General features: G+C 39.8%; 1 protein-coding gene across 2 annotated transcripts in view; it reads left to right on the forward strand.

Annotated features, from left to right (window-relative positions):
- Positions 1 to 21,754, forward strand: part of LOC131931060 (cytochrome P450 27C1) — an 86,493-nt gene that overhangs the window by 27,784 nt on the left and 36,955 nt on the right. For both annotated transcript variants that reach the window (XM_059287750.1, XM_059287751.1), the window contains exon 2: positions 8,393 to 8,659. In XM_059287750.1, the coding sequence (XP_059143733.1) occupies positions 8,393 to 8,659 (267 nt within the window). The remainder of the gene's footprint in view (positions 1 to 8,392; positions 8,660 to 21,754) is intronic.

A 21,754-nucleotide genomic window follows, 5' to 3' on the forward strand; every position in this document is an offset into this window, starting at 1 on the left:
ATCCGTAGAAATGCCAACGATGCACATTTGTGTCCGCCACATACAGAACTGAGCTTTATATATTAGATTAGTCTACACCAGGGGTTCCCAACCTTTTTTTTTACTCTAGAGCACATTCTAAAATATCGGTAGGGTGGCGGGCACCACCTATATTAAATCGACAAACTCCTTCCAGAGGCGTAGCGACCCTTCCCGTCACCCGGGTACAAAACTTTCTATTTGCACCCCCCCCCCCCCCCCCTCAAACTTTCGATTCTGTCTCTGTCGAATAGTGAAAGGCGGGCACGTACGAATCGTTCGGCGGGCGCCATGGCGCCCGCGGGCACGGGGTTGGGAACCCCTGGGCTACACTTAAGAAATAAGTTTTACTATTGTTAATCTGTATCAGTCCTCACAAGCTGATGATGAAAACTGTAGTACTTAAGCGAACATGCAAGGCAAACTGACGCTGTAAATTACATGCCTGAGGCACGCAAAAAATAAAAATAAATAATAATGACCTTTATTTGTAATTTTTACGTTGATAAACTACATAAACAAGCATGTACAGTTAGTGGTCTAATTCTCTTTAGTTTATAACAGTTCTTCCTATAATTTATGTGATAGTGTTGTTCAGACTAAAAGGTAAACTAATCCCGCTGAAGAACCGAACGAGAAACTGTTCTGTGTCACTAGGCTTGATGTTCTATGTCGTTGTTCATATCCTAACGCGGTTCATTATTTATATGACCTAGACAGACCTAGACACAAGTCGTGTCATCACTAAAACTACCAGAATATCATAAACATTTACCAGAATATCATAAATCATGACATGAATAAAACTACCAGAATATCATAAATCATGGCATCACTAAAACTACCAGAATATCATAAATCATGGCATCACTAAAACTACCAGAATATCATAAATCATGACATGAATAAAACTACCAGAATATCATAAATCATGACGTCACTAAAACTACCAGAATATCATAAATCATGACATGAATAAAACTACCAGAATATCATAAATCATGACTTGTCCAACCAAGCAGTTATAAATTACTCTTTCTTATACGGCGGTCAATAGAACAGATGAAGTAGATTGCATCTGTTTCAGTGACCTCAGCATGTAAAGGGACAGTGTTATACTTTACCCAGCCGCCTTCAATTCCCCGTAACGGGTACTCATTAGAGCTGGGTAAACTCAGCGACAGCCTTCAGACCCACATGCGTGTTCCTACTTGGAGAGTTACGAGCTAGTAGTCATGGGATTTAAAGGCTTGGTTAAACTTGTACTAAAGTACAGAGTGAATCTATAGTTAAATGTTTAAATATAGGAAAAATCTTGCTAACTGTACAATCCTCACCAAGAAAATATAATATAGTATATACTATAATAATATAATGTAATATAATATAATAATAATATATATAATATATTCGTGACGAAAATGAAATGTATTTATAATTCCGGTAGTCTTTTATTTCCTAATTAATTACTAATATATTGTTATCACATCGTATTTGATAATTAGGCTGCAATAATAGTAATAAATCAGCTGGTGCACACAACATCATACGAAACCGTAGCGTACAGGGGGTTTAGCATCAAACCTGGTTTTTTTCTTTTTTAATTTAGAGTTAAGTTTTGAGAAGCGCTAGACGATTTATTTTTCAACGTACTTCTACACTGTCCGGATTACGATGAACGTTAGACACTATCCGGATCACGGAGAGTGTTAGACACTGTCCGGATCACGGCGTATGTTAGACACTGTCCGGATCACGGAGAGTGTTAGACACTGTCCGGATCACGGCGAGTGTTAGACACTGTCCGGATCACGGCGTATGTTAGACCCTGTCCGGATCACGGCGTATGTTAGACACTGTCCGGATCACGGCGTATGTTAGACACTGTCCGGATCGCGGCGAGTGTTAGACATTGTCACAGTGAGTGTTAGACACTGTCAATTTAAATATTAGACGCTGTCCTTATGACAGTGATTATTAGACACTGTCCGGACCACGGTAAATTTTAGACACCGTCCGTATCACGACCGCAACGAGTGTGTTTGTTCTGACGAGAGAAAAAAACGGGACAAAATATTTTGCTGATGGTAACATTTTTATGTACTCTACTGATAGCAGTCAACAACGGAGATAGTACAGTCAGGAAGTCAATACGTCCGTTAACCGATTAAATATACGTATCGATATACAGACCTATATATATACACACACACACACACACACACACACATATATATATATATATATATATATATATATATATATATATATATATATATATATATATATATATATATATATATATATAAATATATATATATATATATATATATATTTATATATATATATATATATATATAAATATATATATATATATATATATATATATATATATATATATATATATATATATATATATATATATATATATATATACATATATAATTACCATGTAGCAATTAGCTGTTCTCTGTTCCTTGACCCGATTCTTTCTCCCCCCCCCCCTTACAACCCATATAAAAACAAGCTGTCTTCCCTCCTCCTTGTTATGGTATTATCTATACATACAGTTTGGCCTGTGGTCTATATCTAAAGGCGATCAGTTTCGTCTCTCTCTCGCTAGTCTATTTGGACCTCAACTAGCTGTTGCAATATCCCTTGGTCCACCGAGTACACGAAAACTTAACTCCCCTGAACTTCGTCGAAGTGGAGCCGCTGTGTGCGATTTGTTGACGTGTTGTAAATCATATTTCTTTATCTCGTCCGTACTTTACACGTAATAAAACATACCTTTTTGTTTTGTTTGGTAGTTTGTTGAATCGATTTTATAATATATTCACAATCTATCTATAGAATACAAACTCGAAAACTTTTTAAAGAATATGTTTGTGTTTTACACTGTCTGTAGAACGTTAATATTATATATATATATATATATATATATATATATATATATATATATATATATATATATATATATATATATATATATATATATATATATATCATGTGTATTAAGAGAAATAGAGAGATAGATAGAGAGAGAAAGAATGTATAGCATGCAAAACGCACTGTTGACTTCATTGAACTGTAACGTATCTTATCAATGCACTTAACGACTTGCCTAAGTGTAATGCGTGTGCAGGCTTTAAATAATTTAACTATGTTAACGTGACGTTTTTAATGACCTGCGGACTAACGTTCTCATTAGCAGAAAATAATTTAAATTAAGGTTCAGCTTTATCCACGATATCGGGGTTCTAAAATTTTCATCAAAGGGGGAGGGGGGTAATTTATGAATGGGCTTGTATGTTCAGGGTTTATAATTGTCTAATTTCTATCCCTTTTTATTTTTACTTGAAATGTATCCATTCGATTAAATTATACTATACAAGGATCATTGTCGTCTCTAAAAGTCTTTTTAATTTCTAGTTTTTTTTTCGATCCTAAATGATTTAGCAATCATATTTCTTAATGTAAACCACATTCTTTTATAAGTTGCAACCCCACAAATATATCCTTACTTATTAAGAGACGCGACCCTCTTAAGAATTTCCGACCCCCCAGCTCGAGTCAGATTTTTAGAACCCCTGCGCCTGTCCTCGGTGTTTTTCTAAAGGTGACAGCCACATCCTTGGTGAGATAACCAGGTTACGTAACTCTGTCAGCTGGGGTAGAGTGCAGTCGTGTCCTTGTCGGGGTTAACGGACAGACGGCAGGGTTCCAGACGTTGGTCCACATTCCGGTCAAGAGAGTCTCGTCACACAACTCGGTAACTGGCTGCTAGACACGGGGAGTTCATTTTTACAAGAGGAGTTGTCGGCCGTGTGTTTATATCCGTAAACCAGTTGTCACTCTGTGGCCATCTCGGCTCAAGAGTTGTCGTTCGTAGCTTACATGGAAGGGTTGCCGTTCCGTGCCGATCTTGGTTGAGGGGTTGTCTTTCATAGATTATATCGAAGAGTTGCCGTTATGTGCCTAGATCTATATCAGTGGGAATTATTCACCTGACTTTTGCAGGAGACTTATATTTTATGTAACAGGTTTGTATGAAGAGTTAAATGTGATTTTTCTTGTTAAAGTTTTAGAATATTTACTATTATCTATCTGTATAGTATATACATACACACACACACACACATATATATATATATATATATACATATATATTTATGTGCGTGTGTATGTATGTTTATGCGTATGTATATATGCCCATATATATGCATATTTATATCTACACATTATATACACCTACCGTTTTTTTATTAACAAAAAGATGTAGGCCTACTACTGATAATTTAGACACCCCCCCCCCTTACAAATAAAACAAAGCCAGGCATGACCTATAAATGACGAATGGCCTTCAGACAGGTTTAGCCTTCTCCCCTACCCTGGACCTTGTCTACATATCTACTCGTATTTAACCCAACTTAGATGTTGCTTTAGCAAACAATTCTTACTGAACTGCAAGCGCAACTGATGTTTAGGGTTTTATTTATATGAAGTAGCGATAAAGCCCTTTTTACTCAGAATCATAAACATGAGAGGCACAATCCAATATAAATTAATGTTATCTCGTTCTAATCTTTCTTTCTTGCTCTCTCTCTCTCTCTCTCTTTATTTTTTCTTTCTTTCAAAGATCTTTGAAACATTTTTGTATGTCTATACTAGACCCTGAACTACACCCCTCCCTCCTTTTATCTCCCCTCTCCCCCATCTATTCCCCTCCCCCCCCCCCCCCCTCTCGATGACTCTTCCTCTAAACCCCATTCCCCAAATCTATGTCACACAAGCACCTTGTTAACCCGACCCTTGACCTCTGTCTATTTTTATCTGTTAAGACAACTCCTCACCGAGGCCTTACCCTCCTTGTCTTGCCAGCACACAGCCCCACCCCACCCCCTCCCCCACCCCCACCACTGCGGCAGGCACCCATATTTCTGCACTACTGTCTTATAATTAGTGAGCGTGTGTTTTTCTATGTCAGCAGTGTAGAATGGGAAATAGAAAAGGGCCGAAACTACTTATAAAGAAGGGGTGGAGTTACGATAGGGGTGGAGCTACTTATAAGAAGGGTTGAGTTACAAAAGGGGTGGAGCTACTTTTAATAAAGGGTGGAGTTACGAAAGGGGTGGAGTTACTTATAAGAAGGGGTTGAGTTACGAAAGAAATGGGGCTACTTTTAAGAAGCGGTGGAGTTACGAAAGGAATGGAACTACTTTTAAGAAGGGGTGGAGTTACGAAAGGGGTGGAGCTACTTATAAGAAGGGTGTAGAATTTTAAAAAAGGGTGGTGGTATTTACAGGTTGTTAAAAGACTTATAATGTTTAATTATCTATTAAGAATATTTTAAAAGTTCTTATGGGTACATCCAGTTTAGCGTAGATTCTTCCTTCCGGGATTCGAACACTCACCCTCGACATAATGTAGGAGCGATGATTTAATCATCCACCACGAGGCGACCGGATTATTGTCTAAGAATGAAGTATCCACACTTTCTTAATTCCCCCATCTCGCTCTACAACACGCCACCTACCTATATCAGATAAATTTTATTTACTTGTACAACTAGCTACTATATCTACACCATCTTAAAGCCTCCAAACCACCACTACTACTACTACTCGCGTGATTAAGGTCCTGAAACAGCCTTCACACAATCTACACCGACACATTCTATTGCAACAATCTCACTCCTACACCCACCGTCCCCTTTTATCAAAACCTCTCTTGCAATTCCGAAAAAAAAAAATAGAAAAAAAAAATCTGAGCATAAAAAAATGGTTTGTTTGTCTAAGGATTTCTATGCTTACGTAGATCAGACTTTTTTTTAGCAAGTTTTTGTATGTGAGAGAGAAATTCTTGAATCCTACTTGTGAAGAAGAGATGAATGGATTCAACACGATGTTACTTAAGATATTTTGGTGCCTGCTCTATATAGTACATCGGCCTAAGTTGTGTTATTCGGTAGAGATAAAAAAAATACAAGTACATCAGCCTAAGATTTGTACTACGGTGGGGATAAGTATCAAAGCCATACAATAAACATTCAAGCTCATAACAAAGAAAACGGTCACTATTTTATCTATGCGTGTGTGTGGTGTGTGTATGTGTGTTATGTGTGAGTATGTATGTATGCCTCATTTCCTTCTTCAAAGTTTAATCCTTAATATAAAGTACACCTTTTACCGTAGCTCATTAGCAAACCTCTAGCCCAAACCTTTACTGACACCTCAGTTTAAACCTAACCTGACACAATCAAACCTGTGGCTAAAACCTAAGCCAACCAGAGTTTCTTCCAGGCATCTCTTCGGGGGGGGTCGAAGCCCCCCCGAAAATTTTTTACCGCCCCCCGAACGAAATGAAATTTATATAATTTATATAGAAAATATATACTTTTAACAGTGTCCGCCCCCCCCCCCCCCGAAGAAAGTTTACCGCCCCCCCGAAGATTTCAAGTGCACCCCCGGAGAAAAAAAGTCTGGAAGAAACACTGAAGCCAACACCTTGTTATGCCCCCCCCCCCCCCCCCAAAAAAAAAATCTGCACACATTAAAAAAAAAACAATGTTTACGTCCTTCAAACAACTCGCAGTTAACGTTGCCTTTCTTCTCTTCATTCTTATCTATAGATTTGGTTGAGGTGTTGGGGGGGGGGGGGGGGGGGGGCGTAGACGATTTTACGGCTAGTTTAAAAATACCGTGGGGTACCTTTGTGTCATTTCTTAAAAGCGATTAAAAATGTAAAATATTTTAAGAGCACACACAAACACACACAAACAAACAGTTTATTAGGCACTGTATGCAAATTAGAAATGACATGGGAATATAATAAAACTCCGTTGTATTGTAAAAAAAAAATATTTCAAGTATCAATATACTGCTTACATTTTTGAAAAAAAAAATGTTGTCTTACCTGTATTGTATTTGTATAGACTACTGTATTTACTTCCTTTATTTAATTTACTGTTGTCTGTCTCTTTAAGATGTTAAAAAAATTGATTTTGCTTTTTTGTTTTGTCTCCTATTTTCCAGTAGCTGGTTAGCATGGTTGATGTTAGTTGTTCACAATTAGTTACATCAAATTATACCAACATACATACATACACATACTATAGACATAACTCCTGTATGTTATGACCGCATGGCATATTTCTGTAGGCGTCTAGAGATTTAATTAAAGCCCAAATTCGTTGAGGTATGTATAAAAAAATGGAAGAAAATTCCTTTTGGATCTTATTCGTGTGTACGTATTTTAGTATGTGTATAGAGTATGTCTTAAAACATAACAATTTATAACCCAATAAATGGCCCAGAAAAACATAGCGAGCATCACCCGCCCACATCAACAAAAGCATATCAAATTCCAAAGTGTGAGTTATGTACCCCTCCCTATCCTCCCCCTCGCCACCTTTTGAATTGTTTTTATTTAGTGCGCACATACTGGACACGCCCACCGATGGAGAAAAAAAATACTCTCAAAGCCAGCAACATCTTCTAGTTTCTCCTGTTTGTTTGAATAAGGTCCGTGTTTACAACACGGATACAAAGAAAGAAAAAAAAATCCCGCCATTCTTGTGAAAATAAATACAAAAGCGAGTTTCTTTATTTCGCGTTTCACGAGTTTCTCCGACGTAAACCAGCCTTGATGCGTTACTTGCTATCTAGCCGTCCATTCACGTCGGCTGTTCGGCTGCTCGGCGCATTAATACCTTATTGTTTTATGCTCAGACGCCGCGGATGTACACAATAGCGTATTGTGATACCATAAAAAATAAATAAAACGGTGTTCCATAGACACTTATTTACTGTTTGATGTTCTTTGATCAAGGAAGATTACTGTTTTGTAGACTTGATGGTTTTTTTATAAGGCTTACCACGTGTCTAGTAATAAGTTCGCACAATTTTACTTGTAATCATTCTATTTTATTGATAAAAAATATGTTTGCTTTAGGCGAATATAAAGAGTACTCATTTTTCAAAGAGGTTTAAGTTTTCAAAACAAGTTCTAAGTGATATGAAATATGAGCCACTGACATTTTTAAAAAATCCAAACATCCCACCCCCTCCCACTTTTGAATACCGTATTCCACCCTTTTATTCGCCACCTCGGCTAATGTCAAGATTTCATTGACACATTTATTACTCCTAGAGGCCCGACCACGCGCGAGCTATCCCCGTACCCCCGGGGAGCGATCGGTGTGGCTTTACCTTTACGTGTTTCGTCATCACGCGTCACTGGTGGGATTTCATTGGATTCTATCGTCTGCTGCGTGGGGCAGGTCGTCGTCTGCGCCCACCTATTCATACATCTACTTTACACTTCTGCTTGCCATTATAATATCGCGTTTTTTCTTCATTTTTTTCTTGTTCAGATCGCTATGAGCGACATAGCCCTTAGACGGGCCATCGGCCAAGGGGCTCGCGTTCTGAGACAGGCCAGGGCCATGTTCACTACGTCATCACCCGACGAGGCTGCGGCGGCCACCAGAGTGAGGTCAGCGTCACCGGATGCGTCGTCGGAGTCGACGGCGGACCTGAAACCTTTCATGGACCTCCCCGGCCCCAAGGGCTGGCCTATTTTAGGCTCGTTCCCAGAGTACTTCAAGAAGGAAAACCAAGGACAGATGCACGAGTTGATGGTGAGTACTTTGTTTTTTTTATACCATTTTTTTTTTCAATTTTTTAGCACATGCAAATTTTACAGATATTCTACAATCATACACACTGGCGTCTAGCAGTGCTATAGTCTCACCCACTACCCACTGGCGTCTAGCAGTGCTATAGTCTCACCCACTGGCGTCTAGCAGTGCTATGGTCCCACCCACTGGCGTGTAGCAGTGCTATGGTCCCACCCACAGGCGTGTAGCAGTGCTATGGTCCCACACACTGGCGTCTAGCAGTGCTATGGTCCCACCCACAGGCGTGTAGCAGTGCTATGGTCCCACACACTGGCGTGTAGCAGTGCTATGGTCCCACACACTGGCGTCTAGCAATGCTATGGTCCCACACACTGGCGTCTAGCAGTGCTATGGTCCCACCCACTGGCGTCCAGCAGTGCTATGGTCCCACACACTGGCGTCTAGCAGTGCTATGGTCCCACCCACTGGCGTCTAGCAGTGCTATGGTCCCACCCACTGGCGTCTAGCAGTGCTATGGTCCCACCCACTGGCGTCTAGCAGTGCTATGGTCCCACCCATAGGCCTGGTGCTATGGTCCTATCAACTGTAAATGTCTGTCATCATAATAAACTAATTTTACCTGCTAAAAAACAAATGAGAGGGACTTAAAATTCTTCTAGATTGCCGCTTTGACTAAAATCATCTGCTTAAACACTGCGGTTGTTAGAGAAGTATGACCAAGAAAACTATGGTCTAAATTAACTTCATTAAAATATAAGCAGGCCTATAACTTCAATCGACATGGAAAATAGAAAACTCCTACAATGACCAAATCATATCCGATTATGCGACACATTGACCGTCTTGGGTCTAATCCGATAGAATCTTCACGGGAATAACAAAGAACAAGTTTCGTGTGTTTGAACAATTTTTTTCAGTCGAAGTAAATAATAAAATTCATATCAATCGCAGTCTCGACACATCTTATTCAAAACCATCAAGACGGCCGAGGTACGAACCGTGTCTGAGAGAGGGGGGGAGAGAGAGGGGGGGGGGGGGGGGGGGGGAATCCGTCCTGTTTAACGTACACAAACCACCGTCAGCCTATTTTCAAACCAACACTCGACAGGCTGCCGTTAAAGTTTCAATTCCTTTATTCCATTATATCAATTCCTTTATTCCATTATATCAATTCCTTTCTTCCATTATATCAATTCCTTTATTCCATTATATCGCAGATTTGTTATTTGTTTTTTGGCTCGTACTCCGTCCTTCTCTTTAGCTTTATGTATTACATCCCCCCGCCCCTCTTATGTATTACACCTTCATACCTTAACACCCCCGTTCGTCCTTCTCCATTTTTTTTCACCATCCAGTCGTTCTCCTAATTCGTTTTTTTTTTGGCTCCACCGCAAAGAAGGTCTTGGAGTGTAAGGTTGCGAGAGTGCATCAGAGGCGTAGCTAGGGGGGGGCGGGGGGGGGGGGGGCGGCCGCCCCGGGCGCCGGGTCTAGGGGGGCGCCAAAGCGACGATTAAATTAATTATTTAATAACACTATTTTATTTTTAAATTAATTTCATCTGCTAAAAGACTTGTGAGCAATTAACTGACGACAGGCTACATTTTCCCCCCTATCTTTTTGTATAAACATTGATGACGAGTGCCGTTTTTGTTTTTTTTTATTTCGACGGTCATGTTTTGTTTATACCGCTCCGTCCAAGTACTGTTTACAAATTAAATAGTAGCTAACATGTCGTCTGTGTCGTTATATAACGTGCTCACTTCATTTCATTTTGTTAAAAGAAGAGAAAGGGTTATTGAATTACATACCAGGTAAGTTTTATAGTTTATTCTTTTATTTTATTGTTACATAATTAGGAGCATGGCTATAGAGTTGTATTATAATTAATTTAAAATAGTATAAATTAATTTCCTTTACAAACAAAAATAGTTTGGATATTTTTAAGGTTTAAATTTGTTCGAGTAGTGAAATTATTTAAAAGTTTTAAAACGTATTTTAGTTAGGTTACGTTAGCATTATGTACTCAAAATGACCTACATAATAATACTGATGTTATGTGACTTCTCGCTAGATTCTACTAAATAAAATGCGTTTTAAAAAGGTACCTCTATGGTACTCTCTAGCGTAACAGCATTTCTCTACCCTTAACCATGGAATTATCCATACATCACGTCAGACTCCTAACAGATAGGGTGGGGATCGAACTTTTGGGACCTTGTCTGAGAATTGGAGGAACGGGGAAAATTATCAAAATAGTGTGACGTGTTTTATAATTATAGATAAGCCAAAAGCCGGTGGTCAAATTCTAACCTTGTTTCTAACCGCAGTGTTTACTCCAGCAACACTAGCGATAGGTGAGAAAAAAATAGTATGTGTGACTGCACTGTCCTTTTGGCTACGTTGGCTGACACATAATTGGTTAAACATTAGGATATTATTAACTCAAACATGCATCTACTTTATGAATCAGCATAGGAAACTAGAAACAGGTAATGTACAAGTAAAAAAATCTCTTAAATATTTTAATATTCTTTTTAGAAATGCCTCCAAAAAAATTAAGCGGATCTGAACGTCGTAAACGAAATCGCGAGGCTGATGGAGCAAATGTAAAGTCTAGTGTATTGTTGGCAAAATTTTTAAAAAGAGACAATTCCGACAAAAATGAACAATGTTCCCAAGGCGAATCAAATTCCAGATCTGAATCAGAAGAGAAAGGAGAAACGAAACTGCATGTATCTGATGAGATCAATTCAGCCGAGTCGGATAAAATGGACGACACTGATATCAACGAGGCATCTGGCAGTACTAATTTAAACAATGATGAAGTCCTGAATAATCCCACAAGTTCAATCCCTGCTGTGTTACGGTTTTGTGATGTTGGATACTTGGATTTTGACAAACAGTCAAAACTTTCTGTTATAAGTCAGAGGCTACGTACAGAAATGATAGCTCAAGGATCATTGGCGTTTCAAAATCGAAATGCCCAATTTGCAACATCAAGCGGGCGTTGCATGACACAAGTGTGGTTCCAGCGTAAGTTAGCTAATGGGGAAGAGGTAAGCAGGTCATGGCTGCTTTATTCACCCCTCAAGGAAGCTGCATACTGCTTTTGTTGTTTGCTGTTCACATCATCAACACCAAACTCTCAATCATCGTTTGAGTCTGTTACAGGATTTAAAAATTGGAGACACACAGAAAGGGTTAGGGATCACGAAAATAGCCCCAGTCACCCTGCAGCTTTTACCACCTGGAAAGAAGCAGAACGAAGAATAGTATTAAGAAAAGGAATAGATGTTGAAGTAGAGGCACAAATTCAGGTCGAAAAACAACGCTGGCGTGACGTTTTAAAAAGACTACTTTCTTGTATTAAGTTCCTGGCATCTCAAAATTTAGCTCTGCGAGGTCACCAAGAAAACTTATCCCCTGAACCTGGAACCAATGTGGGAAACTTCCTTTCTCTTCTCACACTTGTGGCCCAATATGACCAGCTTTTAGCTAACCATTTGCAACATGCCCAACAAAATCCAGGTGCTATTTCTTATCTGTCCCCTGAAATTCAGAACGAATTTTTATCCATATTGGCTTCTACTGTGAGAAATCAGCTGCTAAAGGATATCAGAAAAAACAAATATTTCGGAATTTTGCTTGACACTACTCCTGATCTAGCACACCGTGAACAGCTATCTGAGGTTATTAGATACGTGGATGTTGATTTTGTAACTAAGAAAGTAACCATCAAAGAATCATTTCTTGGATTTGTACAGGTCATTGCCAAAGATGCTGCTAGTATTGAAAAAGCCATCGTAGATAAACTAGAATCTGATGATTTACCTCTGGCTGACTGCAGATCCCAATGCTACGATAATGCATCGGTAATGGCTGGTCATATTTCTGGCCTTCAACAACGGATGCTCAAAAGAAATTGTCACGCATTATTTGTCAATTGTGATAATCATAGTTTAAACTTGGCTGGAGTTTATTCAGCAAAGCAAGACTTCCAAGTTGTTACATTCTTCGATACTATAAGAACAATTTATAATTTTTTTTCCTGTTCAACTATTCGATGGAACAGATTAACTACAGCTCTACCTATAACGGTAAAACGCGAATCCGACACACGCTGGTGCGCAAGAGCTGAGTCGGTCAAAGCAGTTTACAAAGGGCTGGACGAACTAATATCACTTCTCGAAGAACTGTCGGAAGATTCCAGCCAAACAAGCGAGACAAGAAGTGAGGCAAACACGTTGCTGGCAAATGTTTTAAGTTTTAACTTTTTTGTCCTTCTTTTTTTCTGGAACAAAGTTTTGGGGAAAATCGATCGGGTTCAAAAACGTCTGCAGGATCCGACTATGAACTTTAGTGAAGCAGCGGCTGATCTTGTAGCTTTGGAAACTGAGCTAAACAGAGGACGTGAAGAGTTGTGTCAGAAGGCTTTAGAAAGTGCAAAAACCAAATGCGAGCACTGGGGAGTGGAAATCAGCAGGAGGATAAGGAGGCGAAAACTGATGCCCGGTGAGGTAGGGCAAGATGTTAGTCTGACGGCAGAAGAAGAGATCGTGCGAGTAATGAAAAGCGTCATTGATCGTTTTAGGGAAGAAGTTGCAGTACGGTTTACTCGCCTAAAAGATCTAAATGAAAAATTTGGTTTTCTACTTGATGTAAATTGCCTTTTAAAATCTGATTTAACTAACAAAGATTCCATCAGCCAAAAATGCAAAGTCCTCGGTGAATTTTATAAAACTGATTTTAATGGAAGTGAGTTGTGGGCAGAAATATGTGACTGCAGAATGCTGCTTGGTTCTCGTTCGGATGCCATGCCAAAGAATCCATTTGAACTACTTTCCTTTATAATTTCTTATGGCAACGATGTTTTTCCTAATTTACGTATTGCACTTCAAATCCTTCTTACGATTTCTGTGTCTATTGCAAGCTGTGAACGCTCCTTTAGCAAGTTAAAACTCATTCTGTCTTATTTGAGATCATCCATGGAAAAAGATCGACTTAGTGATCTGGCGATATTAAGTGTAGAAAAAGAGACACTGAACAGTATTGATTTTGAAGATATCATTGATAAGTTTGCATCACTAAAGAGCAGAAAAATAAATCTGCTTTAAATTGATTATTAACAGTAAAATATATCCATCTGTGGTTTAACTTTAATGCATTTTTAAACACATTGAAATCGGTAGCATATGTTAAGGTGAAAAAAAATGCTAAAAATGCAACTATTTATATAATTTATATTAATACCAGATTAGATGTTATTCTTTCATTTTTGTGTGTGTGTGTGTTTGTTATTTAATCCATGCAATGTTTATAACTGTCTTCTGTCCAACAAAAAAAATATTGTTTGACAAATAAAAGAATTTCCTCACGTTCTACGTTCACTTATTTATACTTAAATTTCACGTTACACGTCGTTACTCCTCTGTGTCACACACACACACGTATATATTTAATATAAGTATATACATGAATATATATGTATATGTATGCACATGCATGATATATATATATATATATATATATATATATATATATATATATATATATATATATATATATATATATATATATATATATTATATATTATATATATATATATATATATATATATATATATATATATGGTGCCCTGTCAAAACGGCCCGGGACAAATCGGCCCCGTCAAAACGGCCCCGTTAATACGACCCCGTCAAATCGACTCCCGACAAACCGACCCCGTCAAAATAGCCCCGTCAAAAGGGCCCCGACTTATTGGCTCCCGTCAAATGGGCTCCCGTCATATTGACTTGCGACATATAGGCTCCCGACAAATGGGCTCCCGACATTTAGGCTCCCGACAAATGGACTCCCGACATATTAACCCCTGACAAATAGGCTCAGGACATATTGGCTCCCGACAAAGCGGCTTCCGACATATTGGCTCCCGACATAAGGGCTCAAGACAAATGGGCTCCCGGCAAATGGGCTCACGACATTTTGGCTACCGACAAATGGGCTCCCGACATATTGGCTCCCGGCAATTGGGCTCCCGACATATTGGCTTTTGACAAAATGACTCCCGACATATTGGCTCCAGAAAAATGAATGATATGACCACTACTGGCATAAAAGTAACCATTGTGTCCTATCTCCAATACCACCATAACCTCTTTTTAATGCCCGAATGAAATTATTTTTTCATGAACCAACATTAATTCACAAACAAATCGAGCCCTTAACAGCTAAATTCCACCAATTCTAAAGTTTCGATAATGTTTTATTTACAACAGAAAAGATCTGTTGCTTAAAAGCGAGCACAGAAGTGTAAATGTATGATATACATGATGTTAACATGATAACAGCATTTTGTTTTGATAACCTACAAGAACAGTGGCGTAGCGAGGTCGGGTGTCACCCGGTGCGGCACTTAATGGTGTCACCCTCCCCCCCCCCCCCTTCCCAGAGGCGTTGCGACCCTTCCCGGGGACAAACTTTCAAGTTTTCGATTTGCACCCCCCCCCCCCCCCAAACTTTCGATTCGCACCCCACCCCCTCAACTTTTTCTTTATATATTTTGCTATTTTTTGCCTTTGTGTCACCCCCCTAAACGGTGTCACCCGGTGCGGTCCGCACCCCCGCCCCTCCCCTCGCTACGCCCCTGTGCAAGCATATTGCAGTTAGGAAGGTACAGCGTAGACCCTTCTCCCCACACAATGAGTTGGAACAGCCTATAACCGACTCAATTATGGATGTCATAGATAGATGACCCTTAAATTAAAACATACTATATTTTATAATAGATAAACTAATATAAAAATAAGGCCTGCCGAACAAGAGATGCATACGTTGTATTACATAAGAGTGTTGGATAAGCTAACTCTAAAGAATATTGATGAAGGGTTCCCACTGGCAGGTGTCATATTCAATGAGACCGCTTTGCCGGGAGACTTAGTCTCTACAGAAACGGTATTGTCAGAGCAGTGGCGTAGCTAGGATTTTTGGGCCCCTATGCAAAAATTATCAGTGGGCCCCTTCGTCAGCCGTTAGGCCAGTGGCGTCGCTAGGTCGGGTCTCACCCGGTGCGGCACTTCGTATTGTCACCCCCTCACAGGAAACAAAGCATATATATATATATATATATATATATATATATATATATATATATATATATATATATATATATATATATATATATATATATATATATATATATATATATATATATATATATATATATATATGTGTGTGTGTGTGTGTGTGTGTGTGTCGGCCTACATAGGCCTAAAATTTATATATATGCCACATACTGGTACACGTACGTGTTTAAGCTTTAATCACTGCAGACTTAATAGTAACGATGTTTATCTACAGTCTGTTTATAATACAGTTGGATGTAGCATTGTTTTCTTTATAGTTTACGTTTACGTCGTGGTGTCACCCCCCATCCCCCCTCTTGATATAATTTTCGATTTGTACTTAGAAGACTATTTAACGTTAACTAATGGATCTGGAAAATGGCATTTCATTCTATAAATTTTACAATTTTTTGCCTTTGGTGTCACCCCCCCCCCCCCTAAATGGTGTCACCCGTTGGGGTCCGCAACCCCCGCCTCGCCTTCGCTACGCCTCTGCGTTAGGCTACAGAGGAGTTAAACGAAGAGATCAACTTCTACTTACGATGGATATTTTTTAATATATAAATATTCTGAAGGCAACATTTTGTATTTTATATGTCCTGATTTTGTATTTATACTATATTATTATGCTTGCCTACTACTGCTAAAAAGTTTATTTATAGGCTGATTCTCTCAATGTCTTGCACGACAAAGTGATATAGCCTATAGTGTTATTATAACGATTGGGCTCTGTTTGACCCACAAACACTGAATCCCACTGCCGAAACGGTGGGGGGGGGGGGCTTTTTGGAACTTTTAACCTTTTTCTTTTTTAAAATTATTTATATGTAACAAATATTAAAATTCCATTGTAAAACTTTTAATTTTTTATGAGGGAAAAGGGCCCCTATGTGCCTTGGGCCCCCATGCCTTGCTTACGCTAGCTTTACGGTAGCTACGCCACTGTGTCAGTGGTCCTTTTGTCTGGAGCCAAATTGACAGGAGCCTTTTTGTCGGGAGCCAAAATGACGCTAGCCTATTTGTCGGGAGTCGTAATGACGGGGGCCGTTTTGTGTAGAAACTAAATGGCGGGAGCCTATTTGTCGGGAGTCGTAATGACGGGGGCCGTTTTGTGGAAAAAACTAAATGACGGGAGACTATATGTCGGGAGCCAAAATGACGGGAGCCTATTTGTCAGGAGCCTTATTGACTGGAGCCCTTTTGTCGGGAGCCTATATAACGGGAGCCTATTTGTCGGTAGTCTAAATGACGGGAGCCTATTTGTCGGGAGCCTATATGACGGGGTCCATATGTCGCTGGCCCTTTTGACGGGGCCGATTTGACGGGGTCGTTTTGACGAGGTCGTTTTGTCGGGGTCGTTTTGACGGGGCCGTTTCGTCATTGGCCGAATTGACGCCGCACGCGTTCGACAGTTGACCCGAAAGTCAGAAGATGTGACGATTCAACTATATATTTTAGAAATATATTGCTGTTTTTTAAAAATAATTTGGGGCAGGAGGTGGTTGTGAAGCAATTTTAGGGAAGGGAGCGGGCTTCTTATGCATATACTTTTACCAGTGTGTGTCCCCCCCCCTGAAAATATTAAGTGCCCCCCCCCCCCCCCCCGGAGAAAAAAGTTTGAAAGAAACAATGTTCTTATGATGTGTGCCGATGGGGAGGAGGTAAGAATAGTTTTTAAAAGCGTGCCATAGTTGATATTCGACCCCTAATTAATTATTTAATTAATTCATTGGTGAGATATTTAAATTTTCTTTCCATCTAAAAAGTAATCTAGCTATGGTATTCATGTTTTTAAACCGTTTTTTTATTCGCCCGACATCCCCACCCCCGAAACAAAGCCGACGTTGTCCCCCCCCCCCCCCCCACACACACACCTTCTATGTTCATAACTTTAGCAAAAAAAAAGTTGTTTAAGAAATACAAAATGTTTGTAGATTTATATATATGCCACATACTGGTACACGTACGTGTTTAAGCTTTAATCACTGCAGACTTAATAGTAACGATGTTTATCTACAGTCTGTTTATAATACAGTTGGATGTAGCATTGTTTTCTTTATAGTTTACGTTTACGTCGTGGTGTCACCCCCCATCCCCCCTCTTGATATAATTTTCGATTTGTACTTAGAAGACTATTTAACGTTAACTAATGGATCTGGAAAATGGCATTTCATTCTATAAATTTTACAATTTTTTGCCTTTGGTGTCACCCCCCCCCCCCCCCTAAATGGTGTCACCCGTTGGGGTCCGCAACCCCCGCCTCGCCTTCGCTACGCCTCTGCGTTAGGCTACAGAGGAGTTAAACGAAGAGATCAACTTCTACTTACGATGGATATTTTTTAATATATAAATATTCTGAAGGCAACATTTTGTATTTTATATGTCCTGATTTTGTATTTATACTATATTATTATGCTTGCCTACTACTGCTAAAAAGTTTATTTATAGGCTGATTCTCTCAATGTCTTGCACGACAAAGTGATATAGCCTATAGTGTTATTATAACGATTGGGCTCTGTTTGACCCACAAACACTGAATCCCACTGCCGAAACGGTGGGGGGGGGGGGCTTTTTGGAACTTTTAACCTTTTTCTTTTTTAAAATTATTTATATGTAACAAATATTAAAATTCCATTGTAAAACTTTTAATTTTTTATGAGGGAAAAGGGCCCCTATGTGCCTTGGGCCCCCATGCCTTGCTTACGCTAGCTTTACGGTAGCTACGCCACTGTGTCAGTGGTCCTTTTGTCTGGAGCCAAATTGACAGGAGCCTTTTTGTCGGGAGCCAAAATGACGCTAGCCTATTTGTCGGGAGTCGTAATGACGGGGGCCGTTTTGTGTAGAAACTAAATGGCGGGAGCCTATTTGTCGGGAGTCGTAATGACGGGGGCCGTTTTGTGGAAAAAACTAAATGACGGGAGACTATATGTCGGGAGCCAAAATGACGGGAGCCTATTTGTCAGGAGCCTTATTGACTGGAGCCCTTTTGTCGGGAGCCTATATAACGGGAGCCTATTTGTCGGTAGTCTAAATGACGGGAGCCTATTTGTCGGGAGCCTATATGACGGGGTCCATATGTCGCTGGCCCTTTTGACGGGGCCGATTTGACGGGGTCGTTTTGACGAGGTCGTTTTGTCGGGGTCGTTTTGACGGGGCCGTTTCGTCATTGGCCGAATTGACGCCGCACGATATATATATATATATATATATATATATATATATATATTATATTATATATATATATATATATATATATATATATATATATATATATATATATATATATATATATATATATGGGGGCGCCAAATTGAAAGTTCGCCCCGGGCGCCGGGAGGGGTCGCTACGCCTCTGAGTGCAATATCTGGGCAGGAGAGATCCGCAACACGCAAAAAATCCTGACGTTTTGTAAATTCCACCGTTTTAATTTCATTTCGTCTTTTTAAAAACTCCTAGTTCTACTGATTCTTACTATATGTATATACATTTAAAAAAAAAAACAAGCTCTCTGTAGTATTAAATTTAGTTATTTACTTTCCCCTCTCCGGCCGTGTAATTTAATTTTGGCCTGCGCACTTGTTAAACACCGGGCACTTGGGCGCTTTAATAATTGTATTGCGATAATCTGCCCGGATTGGGCGCTGTTGAGCAGACGCTTGGAAAATTTGGAGTGAAATAAACCAGAGATTTGGCGGGTTATTTCGGGCCGTCTGATGCTCACCTTTGGCGCCTACCTCGAGGGCATATCGATTTATGGCGCGTGTAAACGCTGAAAGAAATCATGTGCGTCTATTCAACTCGTTTACATTCGATAAGGTAGTTACAGGCTTGTGAAGATGCTCTCTGTGACGTTTGGTGCTGGCCTGTTTTCTTTCCCCGGCCCTCACCCCCCTACTCACCCCCCCCCCCCCCCACTCCATACTTGATGCTGGTTCCTTTATTCTTGATATGAACTCGAGATGTTTTTGGTGCAGTAATTTTTTATTTTATCTTTCTCTTAGAGAATGCTCGAGGGTTTGTGTGTGTGTGTGTGTGTGTGTGTGTGTGTGTGTGTGTGTGTGTGTGTGTGTGTGTGTGTGTGTGCTTGTGTTTAGAAACCACGCACATCACCAAAGTATAACCTTCACATATAACTATACCGATACCTTGTCAAACAATCACATACAAGTATAACCCTAACCTATAACTGTAACGATACTTTAATCAAACACGCTCACGCAAGTATAACCCTAACCTATAACAGTATCGATACCTTTATCAAACACACACAAGCAAGTATTACACTAATCTATAACTGTAACGATACTTTTATCAAACACGCTAGTGCAAGTATAACCCTAACCTATAACTGTATCGATACCTTACCCAACACGCTCATGCGAGTATTACACTAACCTATAACAGAATCGATACCTGTATCTAACAAACACATGCAAGTATCACTCTGCACCGAATGGGGTCGGCATCCAACCAAGTCTAAACTCCCCAACAATGTGGCATCTAACCTCCCGCTGGTGCCGACCCTGATGGGGCACCAGGTAGATCCTTGATCCCTGAGAGATAGGGACCCCATGTCGCCCCCCCCCCCACGTCTAACATCTCCGTGCCGACGCGGACTCAGCCCAACACAAATGGCGTCGAGTTTCCTCAGCGTCGACAGAAGCAGCTACGGTGGCGCTTCTTGAATGAAGAATCGCGAGATACGTAAATAATTGAGGGCGAACATCAATTTCTCGAGACAGCGGGACGCCGCTAATGAGGCGCGTTTGATGATGTTACATAATGGTGGTGGGGGTCGAAGGTCCAGACACCCCAACCGTGCAGCTGGCGTGATGGAGTGGATTCGCTACTCTTTCGCTGTCCTCCTTTTAAAAAAAGAGATCGTATTATATTGCTTTCATAGTCTACTACTTCACTCTATGTGGGCTTTATATCGTAGTTCTATTTGTCTGTATGTTGGTCCCTAAGCCTAGTGCTATATGTCAGTATTTTGGCCATACTGTCCTAGTCCTCTCTACCTGTATACTTGGTTCTTATGTCCTAGTCTTTCATGCCAGTATCTGGGTCCTACTACCCTAAGATATATTGTCGTGATGACGTAAGTTTAAAAATATTTTGAGAAACACTACTTTAAAAAAACTGAAGTGGCTGTACCGAAAGGGGGGGGGGGGGTGAAATTCAAACGATTTCTAGGAGTCTCAATTGAGTTTAATTATATTTTTTTTAATGGAACTAGCTTTTAGTTATTAAAATCATATTCGCGAAGTCTTGAGTTCTTTTACTGTGTATATAAACTTGATCTTGGTGTATTTATACGATTGAAAACTTCATTTTGAATCAATAATATTCACGGCGATTTTTATGTTTATTTGTCTTTTTATTGAAAATATGATAGGTTGAACAGTCAAAAAATACTTCAAGAAAACTAGTACAATAAAATTTGGTATAAGTTACAAATAACCTCAAGGAAGCACATTTTTGGTATACAGTCATCTACACCCCTTCCTTTGGCCCCCATAGTACCCCGCTATACGTCTACAACATTGGTAGATAAAACAACCGTCTCTACCTCAGCTGGATATCCGCTTGAAAAACCTCGCCCTCCCCCTTCCCAGGAGACGCCCTCCCCCCCCCCCCACCCCCAAGCATTTATGATGTCTGTCTGCACATGTCCATCTGTCTAATCTGTCTGCTACGGCTGATGGATTATCTCTGGCCGCTGACCACTCAGACTGTCTGACCTTGCCCGTCTGTTGTGACGGGAGCGGAAAGATTCATGCGCGCGCATGCGCATAAAGAACTGAGTGTCTCCCTTGGAGGGATTTAGTACATAAAAACTTCAGTAGTTTATGGGGAACGTGTTTACAGATTCTTGGCGAACTTAAGTTCTGGCATGCACTAAATAAACCTCGTCTTCCCACATTGACCAACTGCAGATTTATAAATAGATGGCGTTGATTTGTATACCTAATGT

The sequence above is a fragment of the Physella acuta genome, unplaced genomic scaffold (genome assembly GCF_028476545.2).
Source record: "Physella acuta isolate Inbredline_101_S28 unplaced genomic scaffold, ASM2847654v3 ptg001885l, whole genome shotgun sequence".
Lineage (NCBI taxonomy): Eukaryota > Metazoa > Mollusca > Gastropoda > Physidae > Physella > Physella acuta.